The sequence below is a fragment of the Pieris rapae genome, chromosome 5, assembly GCF_905147795.1.
Source record: "Pieris rapae chromosome 5, ilPieRapa1.1, whole genome shotgun sequence".
In the NCBI taxonomy this organism is placed as follows: Eukaryota; Metazoa; Arthropoda; class Insecta; order Lepidoptera; family Pieridae; genus Pieris; species Pieris rapae.
This window is the reverse complement of record NC_059513.1, coordinates 1243908-1262146: the sequence shown is the minus strand read 5'-3', so window position 1 is coordinate 1262146 and position 18239 is coordinate 1243908. Positions and strand designations below refer to the sequence as shown.

The window sequence follows — 18239 nt, the reverse complement described above, 5'->3', positions numbered from 1 at the left end:
ATCGTCTTTGAATCAATGCGCATGTCAAGTTGAAAATTGCAAATGGCGTCCGTTGTTATTGTTCGTACCGATTAACTATTTGTAAAATATTTACTGATCTTTTTACGGATTTTTCTATTGAACTATTATTCTGATCGGATGTGATAACCTTCAATTATACGGCGCGATACTATTTATGTGCGTTTTTATGTATTTTGAGTGTTTTTTTTCGAAATCTATGTGTGTCATGCAAATGGGGTAAGCTAGAAGTATCGGACGTCGCTTAGGTTGTTTTGGATACTTTCAATAATAAAACCGAGTGGAGTTTTGTGACCTGATGTGTAAAAATGGATTTAGCATTAAGTTTATTAGTTAACAATTCGTGTTAGAATTGCTATACATTACAAGAACGTCTGCAATTAACCAATGTTCCATGCCGTGACTGTACTCCCTGTACATTTCAAAATGGCTGCTGCTCTTCACGATATATGAGCTTTGCGTCACTGGAATATAAATCTGTGGATTTGATTGAAGAAGAGAAACCCCGGCTTGTAGTCGTGTGGTTCGATGTGAAAAGTTTAATTAAAGTGACAAACAGTGTCCATAAGAAGGCAAGGACAGCACAAAAGTAGCGTATCATATGTTTTGGCAGTAGTGGACACTGAGTGACCATAGAACCGATATTGCCTTGCGAGCCGGATTGTAATGTTGAGCTTGCTTTTCCAGGATGATTTGGAAGACAAGAGAATAGAAATTTAGTGATATTGAGCGGAATGTGACATTGTATGATAGGTGAGTGATAGTATTTCGTTTATTTACATTTTGTTGATCGCGCAATTGTGCGGTGTTGGAACAAGATGGACACATTGGGGGTTGTAGAGGCGGACGTCGGATGCGTCCCGCGAACGTGCATGCCGAGGTTGACCCGTCTCGCCTAATTATTTATTGATATCGAACAAAACACGTAAACATGTTATAATAAACGTTGTGTAACATACGTCCGTGTTTTTCCGACCTTGCCGTGAAAAAAGAAGGAATATTTTTCACGAAAACTAACTATTTATAAACTTAAATGGTTCATTTAAATTTTACATTTATATTCTTTTACCATTATACAACGAAATTTATTTTTTCTTACTAGATTTTGATTTATCTTTAGTGGCATTTCTAACCTATGTTAGAAAATAAATATTTATTTACAAATATTATATCACAATAACATAAAATTAAATTTATCATTTCAAACATTTTCCATACAAATGTTATTTATAGTTAATGTATTACTATGTTATTAAGTGACATTATAGACAGTAAATATGTGCTGTATTCAAATTCTTGTATCTTACCAGATTGTAGTATGTACATCATTTAAACAAAACTTAAGAAAAGACAATAGGTACAATAGTAGTAAAATATAAAATAATTTACATTCAATAAATACTACTCAGAAATTATGAAAATCAGTTGCATTCTAAAGGCAAATAAAAAATAATCATTCATTCATATCTCTGAAAATATATTCAAGGAATTAAAAACAACTATTGTGAATATATAAGGAAACTTGGGCATGACTGAGTGAAACTGAACTGATAAAGAACAAGTTAATAGATTTTAAAGTTTTCATATTATGTAAGACATGAATGGAGATAATATTCATTCATACTATGAATAGGGCTGTGTTTGTATTAATTAAAAACTAAACTTGATAACAGCTATAGACAGTTTTGATTTCACAATTTTTGCCCTATATTTTTAATATGCTTTTTTGTATACTAAAACATTAATGTTTTGCTGTATTATAAATATTACTTCTTACTTAAACTTTACACTACTTTTTTCATATATTGTAAGAATGTTCACTTTACATTACATATGCATAACTAAAAAAGGTAAAAAGCTTCAATGTCATATTGTTTTCCCCGTGTTGTTTAACTCACAATAAAATTTTATAATAATAAATATTGGAACTGTTAAAAAAAATATTGAAATTAATTAGAAACTTAAAATTATTATAATAAAGTGTTATATTAGTGAAGTTTATAAAACTTATCAGATTTGTTTTAAGTCATACAACTCTTTTAATTATTTGTATGTTATATACCATAAAAATAATTCAAAGTATAAAATAAACATTATTTCAATTAATATAGTAATCATTCAGTAATAGTATATTATTTTACAATAGTAAATACACTAATTCATTACATCACACAATGAAAAGATTTATCATTAGAATGTAACAGTTAAATTAATTAAACATGAAATATAATTCATCTACTTAATACTACTCTTCATAATGACTATGCTATTTACATACAGAAGTTTTACTTTCATAATTAATTGTGACAGTGGCATTTAACTTCCTTCAGCTATGTTCTTTTTTATATCATTTAAAGATACTAATTATTTATTTTATAGTAAGTCAAATATATTTGTGAGTTAAAATATAATAAATTTATTAATATAATCTGGTATGGTGAGATGGAGTTTTTGTGTAAATCACTAGAAAAAAGTTTGAGTCTCTTATATTTAATAACAAATTGAGTTTTACAGGGTTCAGAGAATGAATATACTTATATTATCCAATCACCAATATTTATCTTGTGTTCTATAGTTCTATACTTTAGACATAGTGGTTTGTAGTAAATGTAAGTTATAAATTCTATAGTACGTTTCAGACTGGCACTATTAATAATTCTGTTCATTCATACGCTTTGCCTAAATCAAATTCATGTAATTTGTTTGGATATAAACAGACACACTTAAGGTCCTGTTTCATGTTAATGTCTTATATATACATATTTACATATAAGCCCTCTAAGAAGTAAGAATTAAAAAGTTATCTTTTTCAAAATGGAAATACTCTCAAACTTATTTTGACAGCACATTGGGAAAACAGAAATTGTGGTTCTAAGGGAATTAAGTATATAAATATATTCTTATTTCCCACTTTTAAAATTAGTTTTGGAAATAATAGCTATGACACAATCAGTCTCCTGTCTGCCCTATGATGTTCTCTATAACCATTTTTGTACCGCGTCAGAATATTTATCTTCTTGTTCTATGTATGGTGTACATACATGAAGTAATGATTACCTGTGTAATCCACAGCATGGCAGCGGACAGCGATGGGCTAGGTTCGTGCGCTGCCTCGTGCGGCGTGGTCGTTACTTGCGAGGGCGACCTCCGCGACCCGCGCTTTCCCGCGCGCCTACGCCGCCTCTTGCGCGAACTGCGGCAACTTCTCGCCGAGCCTCATCCGCATACGCTGAAAGTCAACAAGGTACTCCATTGGTGTTCTTTTGCCTAATGTAGACTGCTCAAACATATAAACAAATGTAATGATGACTATTTAAAGATGATAACACTTTATTAACAAAATGTTATATCCGGGAAAAAGAAATAATTTTAATAAATCTATTATAATATACAGGGCTCACATTATTTTAATACAGATACTAAAAGTCAAAGATAATATAAAAACAATGATGTTATCTGCCGCATTATATTGTTATTAAAGTTGCAATATTGTATCTAAACAAGATACCTACTTTATTAAAGTAAAAATATATATATGTTTTTGTGAACAGGTGGAGCCGTGGAACTCGGTGCGCGTAACGCTGTCGGTGCCGCGTGCGGCAGCGGCACGTTTGCGCGCGTTGGCGGCGGCGGGTGCTCCGCAACTGCGTGCGTTGGGCATTCTCTCCGTGCAGTTAGATGGAGATGCTGCAGTCTCGCTGCGGTTGCAGCACGGCGCAGAAGTTAGGATTAATACTGAAGCTGATGGTATAATCAAATTAATTGACCATAACAAATTTATACATGACCCTAATTCTATTGTAACTCATCATTTTTACAGATAAGATATTGTTTTTATGACTATTAAAAATATAGAAGTTATTAAATTTAATACAGTGGTCGGTGATCTTCGCATAAACAATATATGTATTTCATACTCTTACAACTAACATATTATATTTAATAAGAAACATTTATAGCAAATGTATAGCTAAGATATATTATGAACAGAAATATTTTTAAATCAAACAAAGTAATACTTTATTTGAATGTATTGTGTGATGATGTAAAAGTGAGGGTATGTGTGTATACACAAGATCTGATTCATTACAAACTAAAAGTATAGTATTTTATAGACAGTTTGAGTATTAACTTTATTCTAATATTTTATTGACTGCGATAGTAATAGGTAAAACAATTTTCCAGATGCGGGTACATCGAGATCGCAATCTAACGAGCTTCTCTCGAACTTGGGTGGCATAGGCCGCCTTTTGGCCGACGATGGGGCTTCTACGAGCACCGAAGCCACGCCCCCGCGGGAGAACTTCAAGTCCCCGAACACCGTATGCCCCATGGACGGTAAAATACCGCAGAACATTCCCACGCCGACCGATCGCTGTGAATTCCCCTTTGGCAGTATGACGCAGGCCAGGGTCATACACCGTAAGGAGAATACGTTAGGTATGATGTATTCGTGAGGCAGACTCAAGTTTATTGGTTATGTTAAAGTTATTTTATAGTTTATATTTTTAACATGTCCTTGATGGCTGAAAATCTTCCACAGTCCGTTGCACAAGAAATTTTATATAATTTTAATAATATACACACATTTAATATCATTACAGTATTTTACTGTCTTCATCCTAAAGTATCACACATTTTATATGTTAGTGTATAATAAGGGTAATTTTTTTTTGGGTTGGATATGCCTAGGTTCTCCGCCTATATAGCTTTTATCACCTACACCAATTATATATTAAATACTATTTGTTTATTTTTGTTGTAGTAATAATATTAAATATGACTCAAATTATTAACTTGTACCATCCCTTTATAATTTAAAACTAATAATATATTGCCCTAACCAAACCTACCAGCTACGGAACGTAAAATAATGCAATATAACTAGTTTTTAGTAATAATAGTAATAATCTTTATTATCTGGAGAATTAAAAATCACTTCAACCAATTTTAAATACTTTAATGAGATTAATTATTAATTTTAACCGTCGTTTAATAAATTGATGTTAATTCCAGGTTTAACGGCGACACCTCTTCGGGCAAGTTCAACGGAGGGGCAATTCGTGCGGCCCTCTACGTCGTCCTTTCCCGGCCCGCCACCTCCCTATCCCGCTCCTACGCCCCCGACCCCTACTTCTGCCCCCACTGTCGCCATGTCTTCGCCCCTATTAGTCAATCTCCTCCAGAATGATGCCCCTACGCCGCAACCTAGACCGAAAGCGCCGCATCCGGCTAAGTTGGACCGGCTTGAGGATTCACAGGTAAATTATTATAAATGTCAGATGTCAAATGTCAAATCATATAGTATTTTAAAATAATGCAGGTAGATATTAGTTTGTATACACATGCATGGGTCAAAGTCAAACACAAACCCTAAACTTAAATATACCCTAATTAGATATTGTATGTTTTGAGCTATACATAAATAAATGTGGCTATATTAACTAAATTTATAATTTGATTATGATTATTCATTAATTTAATTTACATAAGTGTTGTCAAGGTGTAATGTGTCAGGGTTATGTCAAAAATTTAAAAAACAATACGCATTTTTTGAATTGTTAATCTTATTTAGTAGTAATTTATTTTAATTTTAACAAAATAAGCTATCATTACAGATATACATTATTTATTTTATATGAATGTACTCAATATATTAAAACCATTTAAGTTAGATAATTCATTGGTAATGATGGCCTTATTAATATTTATTTCACTTAAAATGTTAATTTTTTTTTTAAGTCATTGTTCCTAAAGCAAAGTTATTTTCACAGGTGGAACTAGCCGTAGGCCGAGCGCCGTTCGAGTACCGTGGGGCGCGGCCGACGATCCGTCCCCCCGCGCCGACGACATCTCCCATCCCCTCCCCCTCCTCCCCCCGCCCCAGGCCGAACTTCATCCGACGGGCATTCGTGGCGCGTCCCCAACCCCCGACGCAGTATCGGGCGCCCCCCAACGCGACGATCGTCACCCGGCAACGGTTTCCGTATCCCGAATTCCCTCCGCCCCCGCCCCCATACAGGCAAGCGGTGCCCAGGCCTAGACCCCAGCCGCCGCGAGTCACTCAGGAAGACCTACAGGCGTTGTTGCCGCCGCCGCCCACCTCCATGGATCAGAAGACGCAGTCCAGTTTCCAGGTATGTGTTAGTAAAATTTTATATTTTTAATCCAAATATCAGCAACATTCAAAATCTATTTTTATCCTGAATAAAGAAAACTATCCTTATTCCTGAATATGTAGAATAAAGCGATTTTATTCGGTTGTTTTAGCTTTGATTTGAATTGGACAGTGTCAATACATATTATTGATATGATGTATATTAAATGAGTTATTATTATGTTTCCAGGAGTTCCAGCGGTATCAGCAGCAATACAACGCCCGGCAGCGCGCCGCGTCCCGAGCCGCCAACGCCCCGCAGCCCGACTGGAACGAGCCCTACCGGGACACGTTAGGACTGGCCTTGCCCGAATTGCCCGACGGCTGCGACCTAGACCAGCTGCTCCCCTCTCTCCCCCCGGACCTCAACCTGGACGACACCGCCCTCTCCGCCATCTCCGACCTCGACTCCAATAAGCTCGATCTCCTCTACGAGCAGGAGCACTCCAACCCCGATGCCCTGCTGCAGGAGATCACCGGTGTCCAGTACCCCCTGAACGGGCCCGACGTGCCCGCCCAGAACGAAGTGCCTAAAGACTTCGGCGAGAATAACTTCATGCCGCCGCCGCCGCCACCCGTGCCTTCCAAGTTCCAGAACAGTCCGAATCCACCTTTCAAGTCGCCCCCTAACGACAGGATCAACCATTTGACGAATATGCCCCCTCCGCTGAGACTCCCCGTGAGGGCCACGGCTTCGGTCTCGACGGCGACGGTCGGCTCCCAAGCGACGGCTCAGGAGATCGAGGAGCAGAACAAGCGGTATCTCATCAAAACTCTCATGAGAGACGACGAGCCGCCTCCGCCGCCGCCGCCCAAGGAGCCCGAGAAGAAGCCGGAGGTCATCGTCGCCCAGTGTAAAGTCAGGGATGGGGCCGAAGCGTCGGAGATTTTTTCAAAAACGGACGACGATAAGAAAGACGACGACAAATCGAAAAGCAAAATGACAGCCAGGAAAGACGTCAAAGACGATAAGTTGGTCGCGCAGAAAGGGGGGAAGCCCCGGAGCGGGGCGAAAGAGAAGCCCGCGGTACTGAAGGATAAGATTGTGCGCGACGGAAAGTCTGCCAAAGTTGCCTTAACGCGGCCTCACGTCGCGAAACCTTCGACGCCCAACGCCGAGGCGCCGAAGTCTCCCCCCGGGGAGAAGGAGTCCATTAAGTTACGGCTGAAGCTCGATAAGAACGAGCCCGTCGTACAACCCGTGTACAAAGCGGATATTAGCTTTAATAACCAGCAACCCAAAACCGATAAACCGGCGGAGAGCGAGCCCAGAGTTCCACCTTTACACATAAGTTTGCGGGGGCGGAATTCCAAAGTCATAACGAATTCTAAAAAAGAAAAGAAAAAATTAGCCCCCGGCGAGTTACACAAAAAGGTGAAAATCAGAAAGTCAATAGAGTCCGATGAGAAATCGCATCGGAGGGATTCAGATGAATCTCTGGCCACAAAATCTAGTGATAGCACAGAGAATTCGAAGACTGATGAGTATTTACACTTGAAGAATATGAAACTCAACAATCACTTCGACGCCGATGGTATTAAGACGGAGGTCACCGGGGATAATAACGTAGTCTATAGAATGAAGACGATATCGAAGAACGCGCATATCGTAACCAAACACGACTACAAATTAAATAACAAAATTCAGAATTTAGATATGAAATTAAAAAAGAAATCGAAAGTCCTCAGTGACGGTAAGGCGATAGAAAAAGAAAGAGATAAAGAATGGAGGAACGATTTGCTAGACAAGGAGGGGAAATACGCGCAAAACGAGGGCTACAGAGAGATAAACAATCACGAGGCAAAGAAGAAGTTACCGACGAAAGTTGAGGCAAAATGTGATATTAAATCCAGTGAAGTGCAATCGGTTGACAGTGAATGTGAAAAAGACGGCAGTGAAGTGAGACTGTGTCTTAGTGAAAGGACAGTGGGTGAGGAGAAAGAGGACAATAAGTTAAAAAGGACACTTACCGATAGTGCTATTACCTCCCCCAATGGGCTCTTATCCTCTGAGAAGAAGAGGAAGACCACACATAGTTCCTGTCCAGGTAAGTCTTGTGTCGTTTATAGGTAACATTTAATGCAAGTTTTACACTGGAAATTAAGATGTTCGGGTAACATTGTACCACAAAATGTGTGATACTTGCATTACAATAAAATACTCAAGTGTATATAATTAACTGTAAAGAGTTCTTTTACGTAGCATTATCCTCAGATAGAAGATTTTGAGATCTATTTTTTAAATGATTTACATATGTTTGATTAATTTGTTTTGCAAAATGTGATAGAGCTCTCGACAAACACTCATGCCATTTCTTTTAATAATGTTGTCAAATTGTTTTGCTACTTCTCAAAGTCTGGAAGTTCTAAGGGCTATTTTTGTACATAAGAAAATTGTAAATAGTAAACCGTTTTGTTTAGTTCTTGAAAATGGGCATTTTATCATAAGCATTATTGATATTGTGTAATGAATGATTATTTATATATTATATTTTTTAATGTAATTTGTAGGGTACATCAGAAATTACAATTATTACTATTGACAAAATGTGTAAAAATTTTATACACCTGTTATAAAATATCTTTTATGAAAAGCATAAAGTTTTTGCATTTTACCCCTTTTGATCAATATATATTGTATAATTGTACTCGACAGACTAATATAAACTAAATTTCTCATCAAAATCATTGTGTTTTCTTTCTAATCATCCTAATTATAATAAGTTCTAAAGTTAATTTATGTATCAACCTGACAAACTAAATCAATTTAATTTAAATATTTTTATACCTGTCAACATTAAATGAATTAGATTTTTGTGATCGAACTGAATGAAGGTAGTATGCCCATTTTCTTTTAACAGCATGTATAATTTGAATAAAATGTAACACTAATATGAAGGACTATTTCTCAAGAAATATTTCTTCAGGAGGTTTCCCTCCAGTCACCGGTACAATATTTACAGGAGTTCCTTTGTTTGCGTTCCAGATCCTCCTGGATCGACAAACGTAGGCACGATAGGTGGACCCCGGGGGGACTCCCCGCCCGCCTCTAGTCAGCGAACAGGCGCCGTCTCGCCCAGGAGGAAAGAGCGTCCCAAGGACAAGTCCTACTGCAAACACGTGGCAGAGAGAACCACTCGGCCCGAAGCTGAGAAATTCACGAACAGGTCGCCCAACTCTCAAGCCCAAGGGGAAGACTCGGGAATCGAATCCATGGATGCCTTATCGGAGAAATCCCCTAATCAAGCCAGCCAATCGCCCCCCGGCCCCCAGAGGAAAGAACGCCTCGATATGCCCAGATCGACCAGTCCCACCTCGGTCCAGAGGATAATCGGCGTCATCGACCCCACCCCCGCTTCTGATGAACTTTTAGAAAGGCTATCGCTGGCCACGGGGCAACCCCATTATGACCCCGGGCCCCCGGATATCGATGACATAGGGGACATCGAAGCGGAACTGGCCAAGATGCACGACCACATAAACGGGGACGACGCGCCTCGGAGACCGCTCGATGTGAGCAATCAGACCAAAGAAGTTAAAAGAACACCCACGCCTGTACTGAGAGACGACGATAAGCCGCCTTGCCAAAGTATAGATAGAGGAAACGACCAAGAAAAGAAAGAAGATGTCAAACTGGAATGTAATATTGCTCAAAAGGACGACGCGACGAAACAGGAGAGAAACGTTTCGCCGAAAAAGGAAAAGGGTGAAGAATTTGATAACTTGCCAAGCAGAGTTTCGCCTCCTCTCTATACGTATTCTAATCAAGAAAAGTCAACGGAAGGGCACGAGATGAAGGAAGAAAAATCCGCCATCGAAAATGGTGAGGCAAAAAATTGCGAACCGGAAAATGATAAGACAGAGGTTAAATTAGAAAGATTACCGCTCAAAGCGGATTTCCCCGATAAGAGCTTATTAGAGCAATTGCTGATAGAGATACCGACGCCCGATTACGTCACCAAACGGCCGGAGTCGCCCTCCCCATCCGCCTTAGAAAGGGTCGCGCGGAGCACCGTGCGCACGAGATCTAGCAGCAAAATGAACAGCCCCGCGGACGGACCCAAGACTCCGCGGCTCAGTCCGGGCCTGAGTAAGCTCGAGCGGTCGGACTCTCCCGCGCTTCAACCCAGGAACTGCTTGAGAAGCGGTTCCGTCGACAAAACCAGTCCCAAAACAGCCGCCGTCGCCAACGCCAACGCCAAACCCGTTCCTGGGGGAAAGCGAAAACGTCGCGAGTCAGAAAGTTCGTGCACGTCCACCGTTAGCATAGAGGAGGGTCTGTCGCCGGGCCGGACGAAGAAGAAACCCAGACGGGTGGACCAGAAACCTGGGATCCCGGCGGTCGGAGGGAAAGGGAAGAAGGATTCGGATAGCGATAGTGACGAGCCGTTGATCTGCAAGGTGCGGGGGAAGGGGGTGAAGACAGTGAAACCGGGGGTGAAGGTGGTGAAAGGGGCGGAAGGGGTGGGGACGAGACGGTCGGTGCGCCACGGGGCCGCACCTACCACGCCTGCCACGCCGGCGCCGCCCAACACCACCACTGTTAGGCGGAAAACAAGGAGTGCTGGTGAGTATTGTGAAAATTAATAGTAATAATAAACCAATTGATGAGTAACACCAACCACTACCAATGGACTCTATACTTAAAACATATTTTTAAGTGTTAAGGCATTTTAATGGTATTTACAACCCTATAATATATTGAAGGCTGCCAAGGATAGAGAGACATGGAAACAATTGGGGGAGGCCTATGTCGACAGACAACCTGACCAAAGCGGTTGAGAATAAATGATTATTTTTGCTATATAATTAGATTTAAGAATATTTCTGTTTGATAAGAATAGCATTTAAGCTGAATGGTCAGCGAATAAAGGGCTTTATTTATTATTATATATGAAATTATGCAAATACAGGTTTTTTTTAAGTGATACCAAATGTTTAGAAGATTGTTTTGTGTATATATAATATATTTGTAATTTGATTTGAATACTTATAATTGCATACACTTTTCAGTGGGCGAAGGCACTACGGCAAGTCCCAGTGCGGTGCGCAGAAGACGTGCGTCCCGCGACGGCAAGTGACGGCGGCGACGCGCGCGTTCCCACGCGCTTTCCTTGTCCCCTTTGCCCCTCCCTTTGGCCCCTCTTCCCCACCCGTGCCCCCTGCCGCGCCACCTCCAGCTGCCCCTTTTCTACCAGCTAGACTGACACACAACTATACGTACTGTGATGAATCGTGAGAGTATCGCGAGTGAGAGGACTAAATCGGTGCATACAAGTGCGGCCCACACTTTTCGAATGTTCGAGATCGCTCGCGCATCATAATTTTCCATTTTATGAATCTCAGCTGTTTATAAATGAAAATTTTACCCAATTACGCGCTTTATTTATTCGTAATACGAGCGATGGTGGACTTTGTCAGTAATTTTTATTTTAGTGAACAAACGATGTTACCATTCACTATGAAGCACTCAGTTTTAACTAAGTTTATTTTCTTGTATGGTGTATGTGGGCGTGGCCGCTTCGGCACGCGAGGGAGCCTTAGTCTAGAGAATAGAAATGTATCAATATTGTACAAAAAGCACTCTTACTTGTAGGCACATTGTTATAATAGGATAATATACCCGAGAGATATAAAGAGTAAATTCATAAAGTTTTAAAAAAATATTTTCATACGTTTTTGCACGATTCGTAACTTCGTGAAGTGAACCGCGTTCTAGTTTTATCGCGTTTTGGCGGGAAATTTGACAGCTTGCATTTTCAATCTAATTTAAAGGGTTTCTCAAGATGGCGGTTTCCCGCGCAAAACGACCGCTATTACGATGTAATGTTAGTGTTTTTATGATTAAGAATTCACGACCAATAATTGTAATTTGAATGTGACATTATACTTAAATAATTTCTTAGTACACGATTATAATCGTGAGTGTTTCAACAGTTGTCTGTTTGGGCTTCCAATATTCTAAACAAACCTTTAATTTATCGTTTACTGTGAATGAAGATAGACTGAAACAAGATTCTTTGAAAATCATTCCGTCTCGCTAGGATTTATGAGGATACACATAGGTTAGAGCGAGATGAATAGATTTGAGTTTCTTTCCCACTAGTTGTCTTTATTCGCTCGCGTTGCTTTTATATCCAATCTCCTATTTCATTTGTTGCTTTTAATTCTTTGACTTTAAATTAATTAACCCAGTGATCGTGACGTAAAGCAATTTTATTTAGGCACTATAGCACTGTACATAGTGAAATGAATTTTTGAGAGCTTAGTTGCTAAGTAGGCTTAGTATTTATTACAATTTTGAAACTATTTTTCTCGGCAACGTTTTAAAAATCGATGTTATTACTTTGCGGCCCTAAGTCTGAGATACAATCCTAAGCAATAAAGGTGGATGTGAATCGGTTAATTTTTATAGTTCTAGAATTTTTAACACTTTACAATCCCATTTGAGTCACAATTTTTCTTTCCCCGCGGTTTCTCCCTTTCCTTGACGTATTGTCAATGTGAGTTGATCAGTGATAGTGCTACAATACAAAGGTATTAGTGCGTATGTAGTTTAATATACAGCATCACACAAAGACCTTTCTGTTGATTCGGGAATCTTCAAAATTGTTGAAACCACAGTAAAGTTGAATGTTATATTGCGCCAAAATTCATATTTATAATCTGCTTTAATGACATTTTAATTTAATGCATAGCTTATAGGCAAACAGGAAGGTCTTTGTTTGATGTTGATTTTGAGAATATTTTATAGTTAAATATAATGAATTGCCTGATAATTGTGCCCTAAAACATGTGCCGTGGTTAGAGCTGTGTCTACTGCATTCTCTATAATGTAATTTTAGTTTTGGAATACGTCCGCATCCGGCGGTGGTACGTTTCAAACTGGACTTTTTAGGCGCTGTTGAATTGAACATATTTACTATATTTTTTAAATCTACCCTCCAATTTGAAACGTTCGGTTGCCGCATGTGGGAGTGTTCCAAAATGTTTTAGCGTGTAATAGTTGTGTGCGATAGATGTGGGATTAAGAAGGGGGGTAGCGTGCGCACGCCTTTTGTGTTAAATTTTTCGTGGATATTAAGTTATTAGTTGAAAAAATTCGGTTTAAACCGATGTAATCTGTAAATCTTATGTATAGTTGGGGAAATTAATATATGTTACGCGTTAAGAATGTTTTTCTATGATTTTGTTCGGGAGTTTTGTACATAGGGGGGCGTCGTCGCGGTCTCCTGCCGGTGAAGCCTTGTATTATAAGAGTAGACCCGCAAGCCTGTACCATATAATTATAATAAACTCTCAAACTAGGTGTGTATATTGGGTGTATAGTTATCCTTTTAGTTTTATTGTTTTTGTTTTTATTTTCGACTAAATGATAGTAATTTATGCCGATAAAAATCTTTATTATACATTTATGAAAGAGGAATACAAATAGTTTTAACACTTATACATATAGGTTAGGGGTTACACCACGAGATAGCATATTATAGTTTTGGTATGTAAACATATAACATGTAAATAGAATCGCAGAAATAGTGAAATAAATGAATCGATACAATAAATTTTAACAATTATGTTATTTGTAATATTTTTTCTAGTTGGTGTTGTTAGTCGCGCGGTTTTAGACGAGTGAGCGCTGTACATTTTGTTGCTGGCAATTCTTTGCATCATTTTATTGTGCATATATTTTCCTGTAAGTTGCTTTGTCTGTCGTTTCTCCATTATTTTTAAATCATATAATAATTATATTCATAAAGTATGATGAGTCATGGTGAATTATTATCATATTATTATTAAAAATGAAAGAAAATAAGGAATATTATTGTTCTGCTATTATTAAATTTGTAAAGTTAGTTTATTAATAAATGAATAAAAAATTTGTTTCTTGTTTTTATGGTTACCATTCTATTGATTTTCATTAGCAAACAAAAAACATGCTGCCTCAACCTTTAGCTCCAAACCGGACTTACAAAATCTTACGTTCAGTAAACTCTAAAACTTTTACTACTTCTAGTGGTACAATTAAAATTTTTAATTTAATACTAGGTGTATCTACCCTCATTACCCAAGCTTTAAAAGATAAACAGAAAGTTGAATCTAGTTTCGCCATGGGCCATACAACTAATTTTGATGTAAGATTGTAACTGTTAAGAAACAATATTTTAAATGTTGCGCGCAATCAGTAAGTCTATGATTATTTCTATCTATGGAAGCTGCTCATTCTAATCGGTATATTTTATCTGTTTCGGACATTGGTTATTTACACCAATGAGAATAGTTGTTTCGGGTTATTTGATTGGGCGGTTATCGCAGATCTGTTTCTCCTGGCCAATAGTAGAGCTTTTTAGATGGGGTTTTCAACTCGTGCAGTCACTGCCACAGTCGACCGACGACCATTAAAAATCTTATTTCCTTGTGAAAATAATTTGTGCTTCTCAGGTTAATTCATAATAAAAGTAAGTTATATAACCTTTTTTTTATATTTGATTACAGTATATTTAATAATTTAAATCAATTCTCCGTGTTTTTTTTAAGTTTATAGCCTTTTTTTTACTTACTGATAGGTGTTATGTAAGGACATCAATAAATCATTTTCCTGTTCTCATACAATAAAACCATAATAGGTTTTCTACCAACATAATAATTGCAGCTGACAAAAACTTTATAATGATCTAATTAATTCGGACTATGATAGTTAGTATTTTTGGCATTCTAACTTTAAATTGATAAGATTTGATAACCCTACTTCTATTTTTTACTAATTCTGTATTTGAATTTAAAAAATTTTTTACACTAATAATGAACATTATTAGGGTAAAACAATTATTTATTATGCCTGGTGAATTTTCACAATTATTAAATCCGAAAAGTGATTATGGTCTAGTAGAACCTGATCTTAAATAAACTATGTTCCAATCTATCTCAAAATATTTTCTACTTTTTCCTAATCAAAGACAGGGAGCTATCTAAAAATCTATCGCAGTCTTCATGTGCCAATGATTTGGTGGCACATATATTTTGTGGATGGAGCTAAGGGCGTTTACAGTGATGCTGAATTGAATGAGATTTGCCTTTTTCCTGCCCTTAAGTTTTTTTCTTGCTTGGCTCGGTTAAGGTGCCAAATGGTTCTAGGTTTTAAGATGAACTTTATGACTGTTATAGATGGCCGGTGGAAGTGCAGTATCAACAGTTGCCAAGCCTGTAATGCGTGGCCTCCTGGACAATGCTATTAAGAGAAATCTTATCATTTCTCTGGCCCTTGCTGGTATATCTGGATTTGCCTTCCAGCAGCTTGTTGCTAGTGAGCGGAAGAGGAAGTATGCTGAATTCTATAGGTAAGCTTTATACTTTCTATGAGTTCCATATTTGATTAATTGAATATACAATCACAATTCTGAGTTACTGAAAGGAAGGAAAGAAAGGAAAGAAAGTAAATACCTTAATTTACAAAATAATACATGTTTTAGGTTTAGATTAAAATTAAATGCTAAAAGATCTAACTGCTCTTTAATAATCTTTCATGACAAAATAGAAAAATATATAAAAACTTTATGTAATACAGCTTAATTTTATATTTTATACATAATTTGCCTTCCTTTAAATTAAAATTATAGTATTCATATATAAATGAATATAATCATAATAACAAATAAATGCATGACAGCCTAAATGGATACATAATTTCATTAGTTTTACGTAACGCTTCTAGACGGCGCTAGTTGTAAAATATTTTTGTTGGCTACTTTATTAGGTATATAATTTTTTTTTCAGGACATATGATGCTGAGAAGGAATTTGAAGAAATGAAAGCCAAGGGTCTGTTCCAGTCCTGTTAAGATGTGAACTTATTTGTGTAGTATAATTTTCCTTTATGTAAAGTATGTAATTTAAAATAAAAATCATTTCACTTAATTTTTCGTTTATCTACACAAACATAAATAAATGCCGTTGCTGGACTAGGAAAGTTTGACATTGCCTTCCTCTCTATCTACGATAAAATAAAAACCAAATCCTATTGTATATATTATATCTGAATGGAAACTTTTATTGAAAATCAGGATCAAATCTCAGTTGTGATTAATTAAATAAGCTTAATGTTAAATTACAAAAATTAGAGTGTAACCCTCGATATAAAGCTGGCAACGCACTATTAAAAATGGGTGTTCTTTATGCCTTTTTTGGGCGTACCGTAGGATTGTTTGACCTGTTATATTTATATCACACTGGAGTGACCGGATTTTTCCCTGATCTGATTTTGACTATTATTTGCCGTGATGCTTTTAGTGTGTCATTAGCGACGGTGATTGGATAATCCGGGTCCGTTAGGACATGCGGGGCCTTCTACGGGCTTTTTTGTCGGTGAGGGGTGATAATGGCGCGTCCATTAATTGCTTTATATTGTTTCTTATGTATCTGTATTGCTAATTACAGAATTTGCCTAAACTAAATTTTTCCTAAACTCTTTGCCCTATGCCCCATTAAAAACCCCTTAAAAAAATTACACTCGGTTTGAGAGGTTATTTCTAACATGCATCATATATACATTTAAGTATTGTTAATTCAAGTTGGGTTCTAGGCTTAATATAAATTGTATAGAATTGTGCGTTTATTAAGAAAAAATATTTCTACCCCTTAAAAATTGCGTAATTGACTCTTGAGGTAGAAAAGTATTATTTTGACACTTGAATATCGGGTAACATGATAAAATGTATAATTTGAAACCATCTTAACTTTAGTATGTATTTATTAATTCCACTAATGAGGTGCATAGGGAAAAAACGAAAATAAAACACACAACCACAATTTACGAGTTTAATCTGGACATCAATATGTATCTTTCCAGAGATAATAAATGTTAACAATTCAATTGATTAAATACAGCTTACACTAAACACAGGGCCAGCCTGTGCTCTACAACTTAAGGGAGTAAAATGCGGAAGCAGAGCTTAACCGCAATAAGCGCATAATTTAAGGATATTTAACTAATCTATATGATTGTCTGTTTTGCCTCCTGCCCTTAAAAAAAAGAATCTCTATTAACGGAACTATGTTTCAATATGTCAATTCGTTCGTTCGTTCAGACGTTCAATACTCGAATCTTTTTTTAAATTTGTTCTTAAAAATGTTGAACGCTGCGTTGTCAGTGTCAAGAGAGATCTACTTTAACAAATATAAATGTTAAAATCCTTTAATTTTTACAAGAAGCAAGAGATAAAACAGACCCCCAAAAATTAATAAAAACAAAATGACTATCCGTTCGGGTATTTTTACACAAGAAATCCACCAGTGCAAATAAACATCTATGTTTTGTGCACTTACGTCTATTTTTAAATTTAAGAATTAGAAGGGGACAGCCATTTTGCCAAATAAAAAAAACTTATTTTAACCATATCAAAAATACTTTTTAAGGTTCACGAAAACATTGGGTTCGAAGATAAAACTAGAATCTAAGATTAAGAGTACAGTTGCTGGCAATTAATTTAGGACGACATTTCATGATTTTCAATGTTAGTTAAGCCACATGTTTTAAGTCTTCGTCCCAAAGAAATGCCCGCGATTGTAGCCAAATTACAACTAGATACAGATAGATTGCTTTGGTCAAGTCGTTTTAATAGATAGGTACATAGATAAAACTTATATTTGTGCAACAACATCGAGACTAGGAAATTTAAAAAATGTGTTTGCACGATTTCTTACTCCAGCGCGCCTTTCCAAATCTAAATACACATTATTAAAATTTTTGATAACACGTCGTACAGTTTCAATTAAATAAGTAGTTTTACATTTAGTCTAATTTACCTTAATATGGGATAAATCGTCATCGCGATTTGAAACTAACAAGGTTACTATCGTATTTTAAACCGTAATCCAATTATTTTTTAAATAAAGTTATTTTCCGCTGTATTTCCCAAGCAGGCATATAATTTCTCCGAAGAGAACCATAAGCGAGTGTAATTTTTAAATGAAAAATTATTAACTCCCTAACGGATATGAATGAGAATTTATCGCGCACCCCCTTCGAAAACTATTGCTATAATAAAACATTTATATTCGATTAAAAGATC

General features: G+C 36.9%; 2 protein-coding genes across 3 annotated transcripts; both read left to right on the top strand.

Moving 5' to 3' along the window:
• Nucleotides 1-34: 34 nt before the first annotated feature.
• On the top strand, nucleotides 35-13507 carry LOC110996820 (protein piccolo). 2 transcript variants are annotated; one of them, XM_022264677.2, is made up of 9 exons: nucleotides 35-771; nucleotides 3091-3262; nucleotides 3570-3765; nucleotides 4204-4458; nucleotides 5035-5279; nucleotides 5793-6155; nucleotides 6366-8223; nucleotides 9162-10742; nucleotides 11189-13507. In XM_022264677.2, the coding sequence occupies exons 2-9, from the start codon at nucleotides 3092-3094 to the stop codon at nucleotides 11254-11256; spliced, it is 4737 nt and encodes a 1578-aa protein (XP_022120369.2). In that variant the 5' UTR covers nucleotides 35-771; nucleotide 3091; the 3' UTR covers nucleotides 11257-13507. The 2 variants fall into 2 exon arrangements, with proteins under 2 accessions (XP_022120369.2, XP_022120368.2); XM_022264676.2 differs by having other exon boundaries at nucleotides 5793-6161.
• Nucleotides 13508-14497: 990 nt separating this feature from the next.
• Nucleotides 14498-16086, top strand: LOC110996786 (cytochrome c oxidase subunit 6C). Its single transcript, XM_022264620.2, has 3 exons — nucleotides 14498-14631; nucleotides 15338-15510; nucleotides 15947-16086. The coding sequence occupies exons 2-3, from the start codon at nucleotides 15338-15340 to the stop codon at nucleotides 16008-16010; spliced, it is 237 nt and encodes a 78-aa protein (XP_022120312.1). The 5' UTR covers nucleotides 14498-14631; the 3' UTR covers nucleotides 16011-16086.
• Nucleotides 16087-18239: the final 2153 nt, after the last annotated feature.

Bases quoted from the DNA above. Each gene is read 5' to 3' on its own strand.
- LOC110996820 (XM_022264676.2), top strand. From the start codon at position 3,092: ATGGCAGCGGACAGCGATGGGCTAGGTTCGTGCGCTGCCTCGTGCGGC. The intron at 3,263-3,569 runs GTACTCCATTGG...TTTTGTGAACAG, and splicing joins ATACGCTGAAAGTCAACAAG to GTGGAGCCGTGGAACTCGGT. The intron at 5,280-5,792 runs GTAAATTATTAT...TTATTTTCACAG, and splicing joins ACCGGCTTGAGGATTCACAG to GTGGAACTAGCCGTAGGCCG.
- LOC110996786 (XM_022264620.2), top strand. From the start codon at position 15,338: ATGGCCGGTGGAAGTGCAGTATCAACAGTTGCCAAGCCTGTAATGCGT. The intron at 15,511-15,946 runs GTAAGCTTTATA...TTTTTTTTTCAG, and splicing joins AAGTATGCTGAATTCTATAG to GACATATGATGCTGAGAAGG.